Source organism: Mytilus californianus, unplaced genomic scaffold (genome assembly GCF_021869535.1).
Source record: "Mytilus californianus isolate M0D057914Y unplaced genomic scaffold, xbMytCali1.0.p SCAF_5, whole genome shotgun sequence".
NCBI lineage: Eukaryota > Metazoa > Mollusca > Bivalvia > Mytilida > Mytilidae > Mytilus > Mytilus californianus.
Genome location: NW_026262701.1, coordinates 35,701,935 through 35,718,780, shown reverse-complemented (window position 1 = coordinate 35,718,780; position 16,846 = coordinate 35,701,935). Strand labels below are relative to the sequence as shown.

General features: G+C 33.3%; 1 protein-coding gene across 1 annotated transcript; it reads left to right on the top strand.

Moving 5' to 3' along the window:
- Positions 1–13,620: 13,620 nt before the first annotated feature.
- On the top strand, positions 13,621–16,247 carry LOC127701615 (C-C chemokine receptor type 1-like). The gene is made up of 2 exons (XM_052205588.1): positions 13,621–14,684; positions 15,272–16,247. Exons 1-2 carry the CDS (start codon positions 13,666–13,668, stop codon positions 15,360–15,362), a joined length of 1,110 nt encoding a protein of 369 aa, XP_052061548.1. The 5' UTR covers positions 13,621–13,665; the 3' UTR covers positions 15,363–16,247.
- The last annotated feature ends 599 nt before the right edge of the window (positions 16,248–16,846 follow it).

The window sequence follows — 16,846 nt, the reverse complement described above, 5'->3', positions numbered from 1 at the left end:
ATCTGTCTTCTATAACTGATATTGATTTGAAAGGAAACCAACCGCTTACAAATATTACACGTCATTACACGAAATGAGTAATAATTTCACTTGAAAAATATGACAATAGATATTATCACAAATGTCATGAGTAATGATGTAACAGTGTCAAGGTTCGAGTAAACAAATCTAATATTACAACTTAAATAGACAAGTTGAAAGAGGAGACAGGGAGACGCCTATATAACACGACCTCATGTGCACATCAGGTGCAAAATAAATCACAAGTTTCATTTAAATAGTCATGATAGTTTTTAGTTATCTAATTTGACAGTTTGAAGTGTTAAAGATAATATATATGTACCCATTTGTTGTTTCAATGTTATAAACATATGGACATTTTATATGATGTAACAGGTCAAGGATTGTAACTTAAAAAAGACAAGACAAAAGAGGAGACAGGTAGACGCCTATATGTTACGACCTCACGTGAACATCAGGTGCAAAATAAATCACAAGATTTATTTTGAAAATTGTTTTTAGTTTTTCAGTTTACCAGTTTGAAGTGTTAAAGATACTATAGTAATATATATGTGTACCCATTTGTTGTTTCAATGCTATAAACATATTGACATTTTATATAATGTAACAGGTCAAGGATTGTAAAAGACAAGACAAAAGAGGAGAAAGGGAGACGCCTATATGTCACGACCTCAAGTAAACATCAGGTGCAAAATAAATCACTTTTTTTCATTTCAGTAGTTTTAAGTTTTATTTGCCAGTTTGAGGTCAATATTGATATTATAAAATACATATATGATATATAAAGAGATGAGGTATCCTTGCCAATGAGACAAATACCCACCAGAGACCAAATGACGCAGATGTTAGCAACTAGAGGTGACCGTACGGCCTTCAACAATCACCCGTGAAAACCCATACCGCATACCAAGCTATAAACGGCCCGACATGACAAAATGTAAAATAATTCAAACGTGAAAACTAACGACCAGTCTTTTACAGAACAACAAACGAAAAACAAATATGATAAACAGCAACAAACGATAACCACTGAACTACAGGCTCCTGACTTGAGATAGGCTCAAACAGAATGTAGCGGGGTTAAACATGTTTGCAGGCGCCCAACCCTCCTATAACCTTGGATAGTGGTGTAACAGCACAACATAAGAACAAACCATAAAAATCAGTCAGAATCCCTGACTTAATAATTTACCAGTGATACACTGATTACGTTAATTGAAATCTATAATAGAATAGGGAATGGAAACGGGGAATGTTTCAAAGAGACAACAATCCGACCAAGTGAATAAAAGAGCCCAAGACAACTAATAGGTCTTCAACGCAGCGAGAAAATCCCACACCCGGAGGCGAGCTTCAACTTGTCCGTAAACAATAATGAATACCTGTTCAGCGAAATGAACGCCACACTAAACTCCGAAACATACAAATGAACCAAAAATTAAAAAAAAACACACTAGACTAACAAAGGCCAGAGCTTCCTGACTTGGGACATGCGCAAAAATACGGCGGCTAAACCATGTTTTGAATAACGTCACTACCGAACGAGCTGGGATATACAAATAACGCAAGATGGGGCCAACGTAACATTCCCGTCAAAAAGGGGGAAATTAACAATAGGGAACGGTCCTTAATTCGTAAATTTAGGCATATAGTTTCCCCTGTGAAACTGAAATATCTAAACCTAGGAAAAGGCAGTTATTGCGGTTTATATTAGATTCATTTAAAGTAAGTTTTTCTTGGTAAAGTTGTGCAGTTTATTTAGAGAATACTTAATCATTTAACGAAAACTATCGCCAAGGTATTGGAAGGTGTTGTTTAATTTATCAATTAAATGAAATTAAGACGGATCTTTACTCAGTCAGGATTCTACCTCGGCAACATTATCTCTCCTGTTGTGATGACGCGCTGTCAATTTAGCTCTTGAAAACCGATAAATATATCCACATAGTATCAATACAATCCTTGTATTAAAACTACTGTATGATCGGTTGTCAGAATGAATTTTCGAAAGTTCAAAAATATTTGTAAAAAAAATCTAATTAAATATTTCGTGGAAGGGCAGACTAAAGATTATCAGAGGTTGAAGACTAATTACCCTAGATAACATACACAAAAAATGGAATTTTTAAGTTATGCATTTTAAAGATCCACTTGAAAAGTCTTTCGTCAAATACTTTTAGTAAAAATTTATTATTCGAACACACCTACTCTGTTTTTATGACTCATTATAAAGGTATTTTACTTGACCCATATATTTAATTTTTAGTACTGTGAATTTTTAATGTTATCATATCAACCTAGAGCTTAGATATATAAAAGTAATAGAATCTGAAGCGAGATAATGTATCAAATATTTTTCTTTAATACGTTTTCAAGACAGAATAGTCAACTCAAACACGCCTGAACAGAAAATGGTGTACTCGAATTTCTCTTTTCGATAAAATCATTGCCCATTTTGGGGATTTTTTCCCCAAAAAACTGTCGCCGGGGGCAGAGATGCAAATTAATGCATTAAAAATTAATGGATGACCATTTATGTAAAAAAGTCAGGATAAACTAATAAAAAAGGGCACTAGAGGACCGAATAGAGTGAAAAATAAAAAGGCAGGACAGAGATTACAACTAAAAAAATGCAGGACAAAATTTTTCATCATAGCCCCCCATGAAAATCAAATGGTATCTCCCTAATGCTTAAGCACAAAAAAGATCCACATGTATTTTCACCTACCACAATCGAATGTTTTGTGAAAATTTGTCTATAATTTACAGCAGAATGCACTGAGTGTGTAGGTAAAGGTATACTCTTTGGTTAGCTTGCTTGTTTGCTGAACCTCGAAGTCATTATTAGATTAGGTATACTACCCTCCTTTCGGAGTAGTCTAGTCCTACAGACAGATAGATTGATTATCTGTCGGACTAGTCTACTCTTAAAGGAGGCTAGTTTACCTAACGTAATAATGACTTCACGGTTCAGCTAGCAAGCAAGCTAACCAAAGATATTACCTTTACCTACACACTCGATGCATTCTGCTGTAAAAGTTTACAAATATCTCGAAGCTCCATACCATAATTTAAGTAAAAACACATTCATAAGACGTATAAATTCCTAAATAAGACACATTTATTAAACTTTTAAAGCCCATAGAAACAGATGTAAACAATTCAAATTTACCAACTTGGCCTTTTTAACCTTCTCTAACAAAAAGTTCCATTTCTTTTGTTTAATTTCAACTGGATTTCCGCCTGTACTATGTTTGGTAATGCACTGTGATTCATAAATAATACAGGAAGAACATGTCTGCTATTAAAGGGGCGCAAGTATTGCCCTTTATTGCTGAAACGTACATAGATATTGTCAAGGAGAACATTTACTGCTTTAATAATCTCATCACACTCCCAGTTATTTACCTTTCCATTACAGAGCCTGTACATTTGCAACCGGATTTTTATAAATGACGATTTAATTAAATAGGAAAACTTAAGTTTAATAAGATTGAGTGGAAGTGTATCGTAGAGAGTCGTTAAATCAAAACTGTTAACCGAATTGAGAGGACCACCAAAATCACGTAACGCATCGACATTAAAAGAAAGTTCATTGTAAATATACCTAATCTCTACTAGTATTTCATTCATTATCTGTTTTTACATGATGGTCTGGATGGGGTTTACAGAATAGAGAATAATGGGTCAGTTTTCAAGTTGTTTTATTGTTGCTCCTTGTTGAAGGCCTCACTATGACTTTGATATGGAGAACAGCAATAAAAGCGCTCACACATTCCTTTGCTTTTTGAGTGTTTTTTGCTGTGGATGTACTGATTTTGTGTCATAGATGGATACCCCATACCCTTTGTTTTTCTATAATAGTACAGAAAAAGGGCAAAAAAATAAGAATAGGGACAAAAAGGCAAAACAAATTAAAAAAAAAAAGAATAGAGAATAATGGGGTTGTAAAATATAAAGAATAGAGAATAATGGACAGAAAATATAGAGAAGAGAGAAAAATGACAGGATTATATATTAAAGAATACAGAAATGAAGGACCCCCATCCAAACCCTTTTAGATTATGGCTCTTTGAAATTTAGTATTACACAGCCTTGAAAAAGGGGTCATAAATTCTTTTAAAAAACAAATAGCACTAAGGCAACAGTTAAGATACACAACTGGAATCTTTGTACTGTAATGCTTTCACTCTTTCCTGTTCACTATCCCTATCTCAATATCTGTTTTTCTTTTTCATCTGACTTATACCCTCTATTACACAGCGACTCTCTCTTTCTCCTAATACACTATACGTAAATATCTCCTATCTGTAGATTGTGTGGTGTGTCACTCTTTTATTCTATGCTAACTAATAGCACACCAACGCTTTCTTTAACAGCAATAAACCAAATGCCAAGTACTAATGTTTCAGGGAATTTTTACAATAGTGTATTTCTTCCAAAAGGAAAGAATAAACTGCCGGGAAAGAGTCACTATTCACACAATAACTAGTCAACCGCTAGGTGTCTTAGTGCACGTTTATATTGATGACCTTCTAATTTTTCAAATTTTCAAATAAAAATATTTCCTCAATTAAAGACAAGTAATATTCACTTCCGTTTTTATCAGATATTCCTGGTGATTTACGTACTTTTGATCCCGTACGTACCAGATACGGCTGGTGTTTAGTGTGGGTGAGAATAATTTTTCTCACAATAATTACTTCCCCGACAAAAGAATTTGGGACTTGAATACAATAAACGAACACGTGCTACGTAAAAGAAAAGAAATCCTTGCTGATAACGTACTATATAATATTAAGAAAATGTGGTATGACCCCTAAGTTCATAAGTGCATGACAAGAGACCAATACCTATCGAATTATAGTTTGTTGAACCAAATAAGGGAGCTGCCATTTGATTTTTATGGGGGGGGCTAGGATGAAAAATTTTGTCCTGCATTTTGTTTTAGTTGTAATCTCTGTCCTGCCTTTTTTTTTTTAGTTTATCCTGACTTTTTTTTGCATAGTCATGCTGCCTTTTTTTTTGCAAAGTGTCTCATCCTGCCTTTTTTTTTTAATTCAAAACTCCTGTCCTGCCTATTTTTTTCAAATTTCATCCTAGCCCCCCCCCCCCCCCCCCCATAAAAATCAAATGGTAGATCCCTAACGGAACAATCTAAATTGAATCCTTTGCAACAGTCTGCCTTTTGCAGAAGTTGGTTTTATTCTGCAAATTTAACAGTTTGTATAGAAAGATGATTAGTATCAATTCTGCACATAACATTCTGTAATTGCAAAGTATCAGTCGACCAGCAAGATTTGTATTTTGCGCTCACTCTTTGAATGTTGGGATTCGCATCTGATGTTCTACATTGATAAAACCGGATAAATCCACTTGTTATTTCTTTGCATGATTCAACCGTATCTGTTTGTTCAGCCAAACGCAATGCAATTGATACACGGAACCACAAAATGGTCCATATATATATATATAAGAAGTGTATCATTATACTCTTTCCATGCACATATTTCGGGTCACAAATGGGACAACTGCTAGAGATTACTCCGAAAATAAAGATGCTTTTCGGATTGAAAATACGTGTTATTGTAAATATGCTTTTTAAGACTATTCAAAATTTGAGGTTAGCCTGTACCCAATCTTATACATATAAATTTTGGATAACTGCATAATAATACTGTTAATACCTTATTTTCATTTTGCCTTTTCAATACCGTTAAAACCTAATTTTCATTTTGCCTTTTCAAGTTGAAAAGCACTATAATCAAAAAGGACCTAACAAAATAGTCAAATCTATCCACGGTTAACTTTGCCTGAGGGAGTTAAAACCTTTATTTAATGTAAATAATTAATAATTTCACATGTCTATCAAATGCACGCCAAAAAAGAAATGAAAGGTTAGCTATAGGTCGAAAAAAGACACACAATGCAGTAGAAAACAGGGAAAGAAAAATAAGACAAATATGTCCAGAAACACATTACATAGATAACTTGCTTCACACGTTGTTACCGTTATAAAACCCGGTGGTAAGGAGCAACAACGAGGAAAGAGGACACGGTAGTAGCTATCGAATATTTATTCAAACAAAAAGATGAGGGTCACTGGGTCGATTACGGTGTACAGAGTACATTTTCATTTACTATTTTGTATGTATCATTTGCCAGATATTATACTTTATTAATTCACTTTGAATATCGGATCTATTGTTGAAGTTTAACGTGTAGTGAGCATACATGCAGTGTTAATTTAAAATTGGCTGAAATGAAAGGTGATATAAATAACCTTTCCAAACGGGTACTTCGTGTAGAAACGAGCAAAATCTTTTATACAAATCGTTTGAAGAAAACATTAAAATGCATGACAAAAAAAAAGAAAAAGAATTCAAAATTGAAAAAAACTTCATCGGAGCGGGAAGCATTGCGCGATAATTTATGTTTTTCATGAAATAAAGGAAAATGAAGGAGAGGACTGTGCTATCATTATAAAAACATTTGTGTAAACAATCTAGAAATTCAGGATGAATTAACCCTAAAAATTGTCTTTCGTCTTGGGGAATAAAATTAGTTAGTCAAAATGAGGGCCAGGAACGTATACAGCCTATATTAGTGAAATTCGGTTAAAGGCAGAAACGTGGTGGTGCTCATAAATTGAAAGGTTCGACAGTTTAAAATTATGGATTAGTATCTAAGTATGTTGGGGAAAAAGAATCTCTTTTCCCGTCAATAAAAAAAGCTCGGGAGTCAGATGCTTAGGGATCAATTGTTTACAAAAGTGTATCATATACAGGTGGCTCAAGAAAATACGAAAAAGGAAAATTAAAATTTTTCAAATAAAATTAATATTCAAAATCATGATGGTGTCGATGCAGAAAAGAAAATTTTATACAAGTAGCATAGGAATTGCCGGAAAAAATTAAAGTGTTTTTCTTTGAATATCAATGGTGGTTTTGAAGAACAAATAAAGATGAGAAATTTGAATTATAATACTGTGTATTTATCACTAGGGGGTTACATTCACCATGCTCTTCTAATATCTTCCTAGTACGGAAGAGAGATGGCAAACTCCGCATGTGCGTTGATTATCGCCATTTGAACAAATTGTCCATCAACGACAGTTACGCAATTTAAAGAATTGAAAAATTCTCGTCGGACTCGCTTGATTGTAATTAGATCCTTACAGTGCTCAATATGAAATCAGGTTATCATTAGGTTGAGCTCGAGCAACGAACAGCTTTTACGTTAGGACCACTTGGTTGTTCGAATTCAAGGAATTGTCATTTGGGTTATCGAATTCACTTGCTACTTACCAGAGGTTGATGAAAAAATGCATTAGTGATCTTCATGCGAGGATTTTCTCTATATAATTGGACGCCCTTGTCGTCTTTGGAAGACCTTAAATGAACACATAGACTGAATTTATTACCAAAAAAGTTAATTTTTTTTTTCAGCTAAAGGTCAAATACAATTATCACACCATTTTAGAGAATGGAGTTGAGCAAGACCCATATAAGATCCATAAAGTCACCAATTGGCCGAAACCAACAACACCTTCGCCAATTTCTAGGCTTCTTCAGCTACGTTAGGAAGTTCATCAAAGGAGACAAAGGGAAAGACACCTAAACAAGAACACAAGCAACAACCATGGCAATGGAATAGAGAGCATGCGAATGATTTCCAACAGTTGAAAAGTCATCTTTTAACGCCTCAAATACTATGTTTCTCAGACTCTTAAGATTCATTTAAATTCACAACGACGCCTGTATTATTGGACTGTCGAGTTTTGTCAATGTTGCAGGTCTTGTCCTGGTATTTTTGATTATTTACATTTTCTCACTATCCATTATAGTTATAGACAAAAACGTATAAAAAACATAAACATCGTCATTTAAGTGCTATATAAAATCTTATGAGGATTGATCTGACGATTTCGGCCATTTGACCAATTTTTTATCTAGTCTTAGTGATAGTTTTTGCTATTTAAAGTTTCTCTCTATCTATTATATATTTCAAGGTAATATGCATACATGAGACTAGTTGATAAACATCGCCATTCAAGGGCAACAACTCCAACAAGGAGTCGTCTGACATATTGGCTCCGATTGGCCCAGTAAGTTCGGAGAAGTTAAAAAAATGTTGATGGACGACGACAAAGTATGATCTAAATACTTCAAAAACGCAGATAAAGTCCTCTTCAATGTAAATAAACTCATCATAGATACCAGCCTTACACTTTTGTACGCCATTCAAAATATCAAAAAGATGTTTGCTGTGAACTAGAATGAAGTGTGTCTCAATATGAAATGGTGGTGAACTACATTAATCATGATCTTGAAAGTCATATAAATGTAAAACCTAAAGAGGATGAACTCTGACTCCAATAGTTTTGAATGATGTGCAGACAAATGCATTAACTGGTATTTAAGTGTAACTTTAAGTCGGTGTAGATCTCTTTCGGTATGGCTATCTTTCTGGAGATTTGTACTAAGGGGAATGTTTGCATGGTTAACACATGTAATCATTCTTCCGATCATTTGAACATCGATAAACTGTTGTCACTTTGTTTACAATCACAAATATTTTTTTAAATATTCCTTGGTGAAAGTCAATATTTTTTTTACACTAGGAAGCAACTTGCAGTGATTTTCCTCGCTGCTTTTTGATGCTTTAAACTCAGTGAACAGGTTGAAAGCTTTTGTTCTTTTAAGTTATTGATTGGTGTTCTAAAATATGAATTCATATAACCCTTCTTCGATTTCTGTGATAGTATCCATGCAACCAACACAACAACAAGCATTATTTTGATTTGTCAATTATGACACCCAAAAAGTGCAGAGTAACTAAAATTATAATTACATTATACAAATGATTACGATGATTTTGTTTTTCTGATTGGACAATAACAATCAAACAAAACCAATCAAAACATGTAGGGAGACAACAGTGTCTTCCTACAAAGATATTGAGTGAACACATACAGTGTGTACACCTAATTTTACTGTTAACTGGTGGGAGAGCTGGCGGATCATTCAAATCTAATCAAATGATTTGGCGCTCCTACAATCTGATTGGTCAACTAACGATTCAAAATTAACGAATCTAGCTTAGCTATACATAAAACTGAACCAATAAGTTCTTAGTGATGGATATTGAAGTACAAAATGAATTTCATCCAAAACAAAGCCTTTGTTATAAATCAATGGTCTGAGGGTATACTTTTGCGTCTTCCCTCTTCTATTTCAAGATCATGGGCACTAATTCTTCTTCTAATTCAAGGTCATGGGCACTTATTCTAAATTTGGTTAACTCATTATCTTATAATTTTCTATTAACAGTAAATATTAATGAGGCACATATTATTCTTAAAAAGTCTAAGTTAATTAATTTCCTTATACCATATAAGGTCTATCATTATTCAACAGGTTAAACCAAATTTAATCACATTTTGCTCTAATTCTCTTTATGATGATTGATTTCATATTAGACTCGTGACTTATTCTGGGTTTCTATTCATATATTTTAGTACGGAATAAATGTTACCCACGCAATTGTTTCATTTTTAAAATAATGTTTTAATGCTTCTTTAATGGGGGAGTTATTTTGTTCTGATAGTTTGATCCAACGTTTGATCATGTTTATAAGGACCTCAAGAAACAAACGGTATCTCCAAAACCCTCTCATCGCCGCTAGTATAGTTTATCGTAGTACAAGCTGCAAAATATATTGTTGTTAAGAATTGACAGGTGGTATGATTTAAATACTTAAAAAATTCAGATAAAGTCCTCTTCAATGCAAATAAACTCATCCTAGATACCAGCCTTAATTTTTTGTACGCCATTTAAAATATCAAAAAAGTGTTTGCTGTGAACTACAGTGAAACGTGTCTCAATTTGAAATGGTGTTGAACTACATTGCTATCTTGAAAGTCATATAAATGTAAACTCTGGCTCCAATAGATGTGAATGGTGTGCAGACAAATGCATAAAATGGTATTTAAGTGTAACTTTAAGTCAGTGTAGATCTCTCTCGATATGTCCATCTTTCCGGAGATTTGCACTAAGGGGAATGTTTGGTTAACACATGTAATCATTCTTGCGATCATTTGAACATCAATAAACTGTTGTCACTTTGTTTACAATCACAAAATATTTTTAAATATTCCCTGGTGAAAGTCAATATATTTTTTTTACACTTAGAAGCAACTGGCAGTGTTTTTCCTCACAGCTTTTTGATGCTTTAAATTCAGTGAACAGGTTGGAAGCTTTTGTTCTTTTAAGTTGTTGAATGGGTATGTATTGGTGTTCTTACATATGAATTTATATAACCCTTCTTTGATTTCTGTGTTAGTATCTATGCAACCAACACAACAACAACAATAATTTTGATTTGCCAATTATGACACCCAAAAAGTGCACAGAAATTAAAATTATAATTACATTATACAAATGATTACGATATTTTATTTTATTTTGATTGGAGAATAACTTAAAATAAAACCAATTAAACTATGTAGGGAGACGATAGTGTATTCCTACAAAGATTTTGAGTGAACACATACAGTGTATACCTAATTTTGATGTTAATTGGTGGGAGAGCAGGCGAATCATTCAAATCTAATTAATTGATTTGGCGCTCCTACAATCTGATTGGTCAACTAACGATTCAAAATTAACGAATCTAGCTTAATTTAATAGAAATAAAACTGGACCTGTAAATTCTAAGTGATCGATATTGAAGTACAAAATGAATTTCATACAAAGCGAAGTCTTTGTTATAAATCATTGGTCTGATGGTATACTCTTGCGTCTTCCCTCTTTTATTTCAAGATCATGGGCACTAATTCTTCTTCTATTTCAAGGTCATGGGCACAAATTCTAAATTTGGTTAACTCATTGTCTTATTATTTTCTATTGACAGTAAATATTATTGAGGCACATTTTATTCTTAAAAATTCTGTAAGTTAATTTATTTCCATATACCATATTAGGTCTATCATTTTTCAACAGGTTAAACCAAATTTAATCATATTTAGTTCTAATTCTCTTTATGATGATTGATTTCATATTAGACTCGTGACTTATTCCAGGTTTCTATTCATATATTTCAGTACGGAATAAATATTACTTCACCAATTGTTGTTTCACTTTTAAAATAAAGTTTTAAATGCTTCATTAATTAGGGAGTTATTTTGTTCTGATAGTTTGATCATGTTTATAAGGACCTCAAGAAACAAACGGCATCTTCAAAACCCTTCCATCGCCGCTATGATAGTTTTTCGTAGTACAAGCTGCAAAATATATTGTTATTAAGAATTGACAGGTGGTTTTTCAATAACTCAATCTTTGAACATTTAGAACTTTTGTTACCTTGTCTTGACTGTAACTTATTTGGAGAGAATTGTCCTCCAATTTCTGAGCCATATGATAAATTTGGCTTCCAGCAATGATATTCTGCAACTCTATTCACAAAAATTCTTACGAGAAAAACTAAATCTTAACTCAAGATCATTAAGCAAAATTTACTATCATTGTTGATAGTAATATTTCTGTGAAAAGTGTCTGTTTGTTACCTTCATTTCTTATCTTCCTAATCGATTAATGAGATTTAAACATCGGTTAACTACTATTTCCTATATGGACACCCCATGTATATGGATACCCCATGTCCTTTGTTTCCTATATGGATACCCCATGTCCTTTGTTTCCTATATGGACACCCCATGTCCTTTGTTTCCTATATGGACACCCCATGTCCTTTGTTTCCTATATGGACACCCCATGTCCTTTGTTTACTATACGGACACCCCATGTCCTTTGTTTCCTATATGGACACCCCATGTCCTTTGTTTCCTATATGGACACCCCATATCCTTTGTTTCCTATATGGACACCCCATGTCCTTTGTTTCCTATATGGACACCCCATGTCCTTTGTTTCCTATATGGACACCCCATGTCCTTTGTTTCCTATATGGACACCCCATGTCCTTTGTTTTTCTCTTCTATTGGCATGTTCGATAAAGTATGGAGGACATCAGCAGTTTCGATTCGCTTTATGTAAAAATCAAGGTTGAACAAGAACCACTTATGACTATAATGAATGCGAGCATTTAATTGACATTGTGTATAGTACATGTAAGTGAAAATTTATTAAAGAAATAACGAACTCCAAGGTAAATTAAAAAAAAAGGGAAGTCCATAAATAACAGACAAAATCAAACGTTAGACTTTATCAGACAACAGAACGAATGGAAAACAAGTGACTGTTCCAAACTTCCAGCAGGCTACGATGTCATTATCATGTGTCATATTGGTTAACAGTGATGTAACAATATTCGAGAGAAGAATTGTAGAGGCTCGAAAAGGATTATTGGATTCCGTTTTTATAGCGATTATGTATTTGTTTTATAATCGTTCAAGGGGGCGGTGGACAATCGCCATGTCGGTAGAAATGCGCTCAAAAAGATATGACAACAAACGTTTAAGAACTGCCATCAATGGCGAGAGACACAGACTTTAAATTTTTTTTATTAGGGATATAAAAACATAACCTTCAACTTTAAAAGTTAAAATAGTGCGTGGTTTTTTTAAGCGAATTTTGTTAGTGAAAAACAAGCAGACCTCTCAACAGACGATGCAATGGTCATAAAAGTGAATAACGCATTCGTCTTAGTAGACATCTTCGTTCCTATGGCCACACTGAGAGGCACATATACAAGATGAAAGTCACCCTTATAAACAAAAATCTTGAATAGAAAGATTTTGAAAAGCAGACAGAGAAAAAATCTGATTCAAAAACTGCAGATTCTTTATCCAAAGGATACAAATGATCAACCTTAAAAGCTATCCTACAATTTTCGGCACATCATACCAAACTATTAGTGTCTTATTTATCACCGGTAGTTTTTAAAGTGTGAAAATCCAAGATTTCCAAAAATGCAATCTATGCAATTCGTTATCAGTAGATCTTAAAATCAATGAGGTCCTAAGGAAAGCCAGACAGGAGCTGATGAATCAAGATCTTGTGATTTCAGTTCAGATTCTATAGCTAGTTTCTGTTACACCATGAGATACTAAAACAAAAGTAACTATCGATAATAAATTTTCCTCATTTCCACAGAAGCTACTTATTGTTTTCCAAATGTTGCACATCCGTTATTGCTTATTATCTTTATATTAATTTTTGTGTATATCCGTTCGAGGCAGTAATGCCCGTGGATGTACTTGATAACTTATCACGTCCTCATGGCGGTAGTAAACAAGCAACTATTGAATTGTACTTAAAACGTGGTATCGAAAGCGGCATACACCACAAATGATATATGTCTTAATAAAACTAGTGTACTGACTTGAAAATTCAAAAATAGCAAATTGTGGTTATGTCAGATGTTTACAAAGGCTTTCCGTTTAATATCAAAGTCCAAACAAGTACATGTAAAATTCAGAAAGGCAATTAACTGCTCGCGTGACAAAGAAAATTTGTTGCCAGAAATTAAGTACACTACATGTTTGTTTCCTGATGTCAAGTTTGTTTACTTATGATCACTAAACCACGTGATCTATATAGTATATATTCCCGCTTGGTTGTCATTTATTTTAAAGATCATAGTTATACAGTTTGATCTTCACTTCATCACAGTGAGGCAAAAATGGCAAACGTAACAGTGGGAGCTACCTTGTTGCTTGGAAGCATTACAACTAATGCATCTACTGTCGTTGATGATATAGATACATCAGTGTACTACAACGTTGAAAAATATTTCTGGATAATATTCTCCCCTTTATTCCTGCTGATCGGATTTGTGGGAAATCTTCTCAACATATGCGTACTTTTTAGACTAAAATTTTACAAGAATGCAACATACACCTTGCTGTTTATTCTTGCATTTACCGACTTGACTGTTTTATTAACTGGACTTACACGCTACTTGATCATATATGCATCTGATGTGGACATCAGGGTACTTTCCGAATTCAGCTGTAGATTTAGTTTGTTCCTTATTTACTTTTCCATGCAATTTTCCTCGTGGATATTAGTCTTAGTGACAGTCATTCGTTTTATGAAGACATTTGTACCTCTACGCAGAACAGCCTCAAAGGAAATCACGATCAAAAATACTTTGATATCACTTTTGATTGCCGCTGTCATGTTAATTGGAATAAACCTGCATTTCTTTTGGACTAATGGCATAACTGTCAAAGATGGCTGTTCTTCGCTAACCCCGGAGTACTATGAATTTGACGAAAAAGTATTCGTTTACGTCGATTTTGTATTTCTCTCCATTCTACCAGCTTGGATTATGATTATACTAAACTCTTTGATATGCTATGAACTAGAAAAACTAACAAAAACTCGTAGAAGAATGTCTATACAGCCGGGAATGAGCCTACCAAGAAGGCAGAAATCAACAAAACGAGTTACATGGATGTTGGTCGTTACGACATCTTATTTCATCGTAGCAACAATTCCGATCTCGATTTATTTCATTGTAGACTCTTACGTTAGGCCAGGTGCCGACTCCTCGACAAAAAGCCGCCTAGACATAGCTTGGACAATCACTTACCTCTTCCAGTATTCTCATTTTGCGCTGAACTTTTATCTGTATACAGCAACTAATGAAAAATTCAGAAACGAATTGACGACACTGACTAAAAATGTATACCAAAGGTAAATTATTTTTCTAAATGCTCAAAAACAATAAAGTTCAATATCAATTACAATACATACTGCCAAAAAAAATTAAAAAAAAACATGAAAAAAGACAATGAAAAAATGGAAATAAATGTTTTTTTCACTCTAAAATACTGCAAAAAAATCAAGTTTTTAAGTACTGTATAAAACAAATGAATGTTGTTTCGTCAAAAATTAATTGACTGTAGCCGAAGTTCCTCGACATAGTATCCTGAACAGTAACTGTAAAATTAATGTATGTGTTTTCTACTGGTATTTGTCAAAGTATATTTGTGGGGGTATGGGTTTCCAATAGAAATAAAATGCACTTACATAGCATTGACAAATTTCAAATGTACTTATTATACAGCACTTGTAGACACATTTCAAATCATTTAAACACGAGATGCTTGAAGTGGTTCTTTTTCCGATACAAATTTGTTTTCTGTTAAGTACCAAGTTAAATTTCTTGTCATTTAACCTTTTGAGTGCTGTTTTTGACTTTGTTAGATCTCATTTCATTACAATTATATTTTGATACAGTTTGAAAATATCAAAAATATTTATTTCTTTTCTGTTTTCAGAATATCAACAAGTAGCCAGTCAATCAAACCTGCACCATCTCGTGAATATTCCAGTGAATCTAAAAAATTATCTGCAACGCAATCGACGTAAAGAAAGGAAAATGGTAAAATCGAACGATCTCTGTGAATCCGTCCTTGAAAAGCGACTGTTTGCTTTTTCGACATTTCATTGTCCATAAACTCTTTGTATTTGACTTAATGTTGCTGTATATATTGCAATTTGAACACATTTATATATAGACAATAATAGTGTCTTGACTTGACATATCAACGATATAAGGATGAGGCTTAGAAACGGGAAAATGCGAGGCTCTGCCGAGCTTTTTCCCCGTTTCGGGCCGAATACTTATATCGTTGATATGTCAAGTCAATATACTATTATTGTCTTTAATACTGCAATCTAGAAAAACACATTTTCAATTGTTGTTTATTGTGTTATTGTTATTTATTTGATTTAAATATTGGAAAAAATCCCCCTTTAAAAAGGCATCACATCTGGCGGAGAAACATACAGCACAATGAAATGTACATCAATTTACCTGTTGAAACCAATCGTTGGTGAACGAATTCGTTTGAGTATGAGTATGGACTAAAATATCACCAATAAGCATAAAACATAATGACTTATAGGTTTTAAACAAAAAATATTAACAAGTGAAATATGTTTTTCTAACAATTGTAAAAGAAACAAATTTGAGTCGTTCCACGCTACGTTGGAAACATTGGAAACAAGGACTAGTCGAAGCGCTCGTCATGAATATCTAAATATAGTTTTGGCTCTACTATTTAAATATACATGAGGAAAAGTGATATCGGGTCAGTAACTGTATATGATATAGAATATACAGTCAACGCATTTTGACTGCTCAAATAGAACGAGTGCAGTATAAATATATATATATATATATCAATATATTTAATTTAATAACTTAAATGAAAATGAAATACGTGTACTAATAAATTATTCGTCATCGTATTGCTATTATTATTTTGTGTGTTGGAAAAGAAAAGATATGGGGTCGGGGTGCACAAGAGACATACTAAAAAATAATCAAAATATCAAATGAACATTGCTTGTATTGCTGTTCTTCATATTGAAAGTTGCTTAAAAGACTTTAATAACAAATAAAAAAATCTCACATTCTAGCAATATCAAGACGACCCCTTAGCGTCGACATCAGCTGAAATATTTAGAATTTATAATAACCGGTACATGTTATTAAAGGAATATTTTGCAGGGATATTCAATGAATTGCATATAAAAAAGACAGATCATAGAAACTAAAGGCGTCTATAAGATATATGCAGGACAGCTGAGTGACCACATAAAAGAGTAATTTTAACCTATAATTGTTATCAATACAACACCAGTACGTTTGTGGAATAAAAAGGTATAAGAATACTCCAGGTCGAAGCACTTCAGTGTTGATATGAATTATCATTGATATGGTCATAATTATAAACTTTGATTTTTTTCGAAATACTAAGGATTTCTACGACAGGAATTGATTACCGTAGCTTTATTTGGCAAAACCTTTTGGAAGTTTTGATCCTCAATGCTCTTCAACTTCGTAC

Coding starts and splice junctions, on each gene's coding strand:
- LOC127701615 (XM_052205588.1), top strand. CDS start 13,666: ATGGCAAACGTAACAGTGGGAGCTACCTTGTTGCTTGGAAGCATTACA. Junction 14,685..15,271: donor ACTAAAAATGTATACCAAAG/GTAAATTATTTT, acceptor TTCTGTTTTCAG/AATATCAACAAGTAGCCAGT.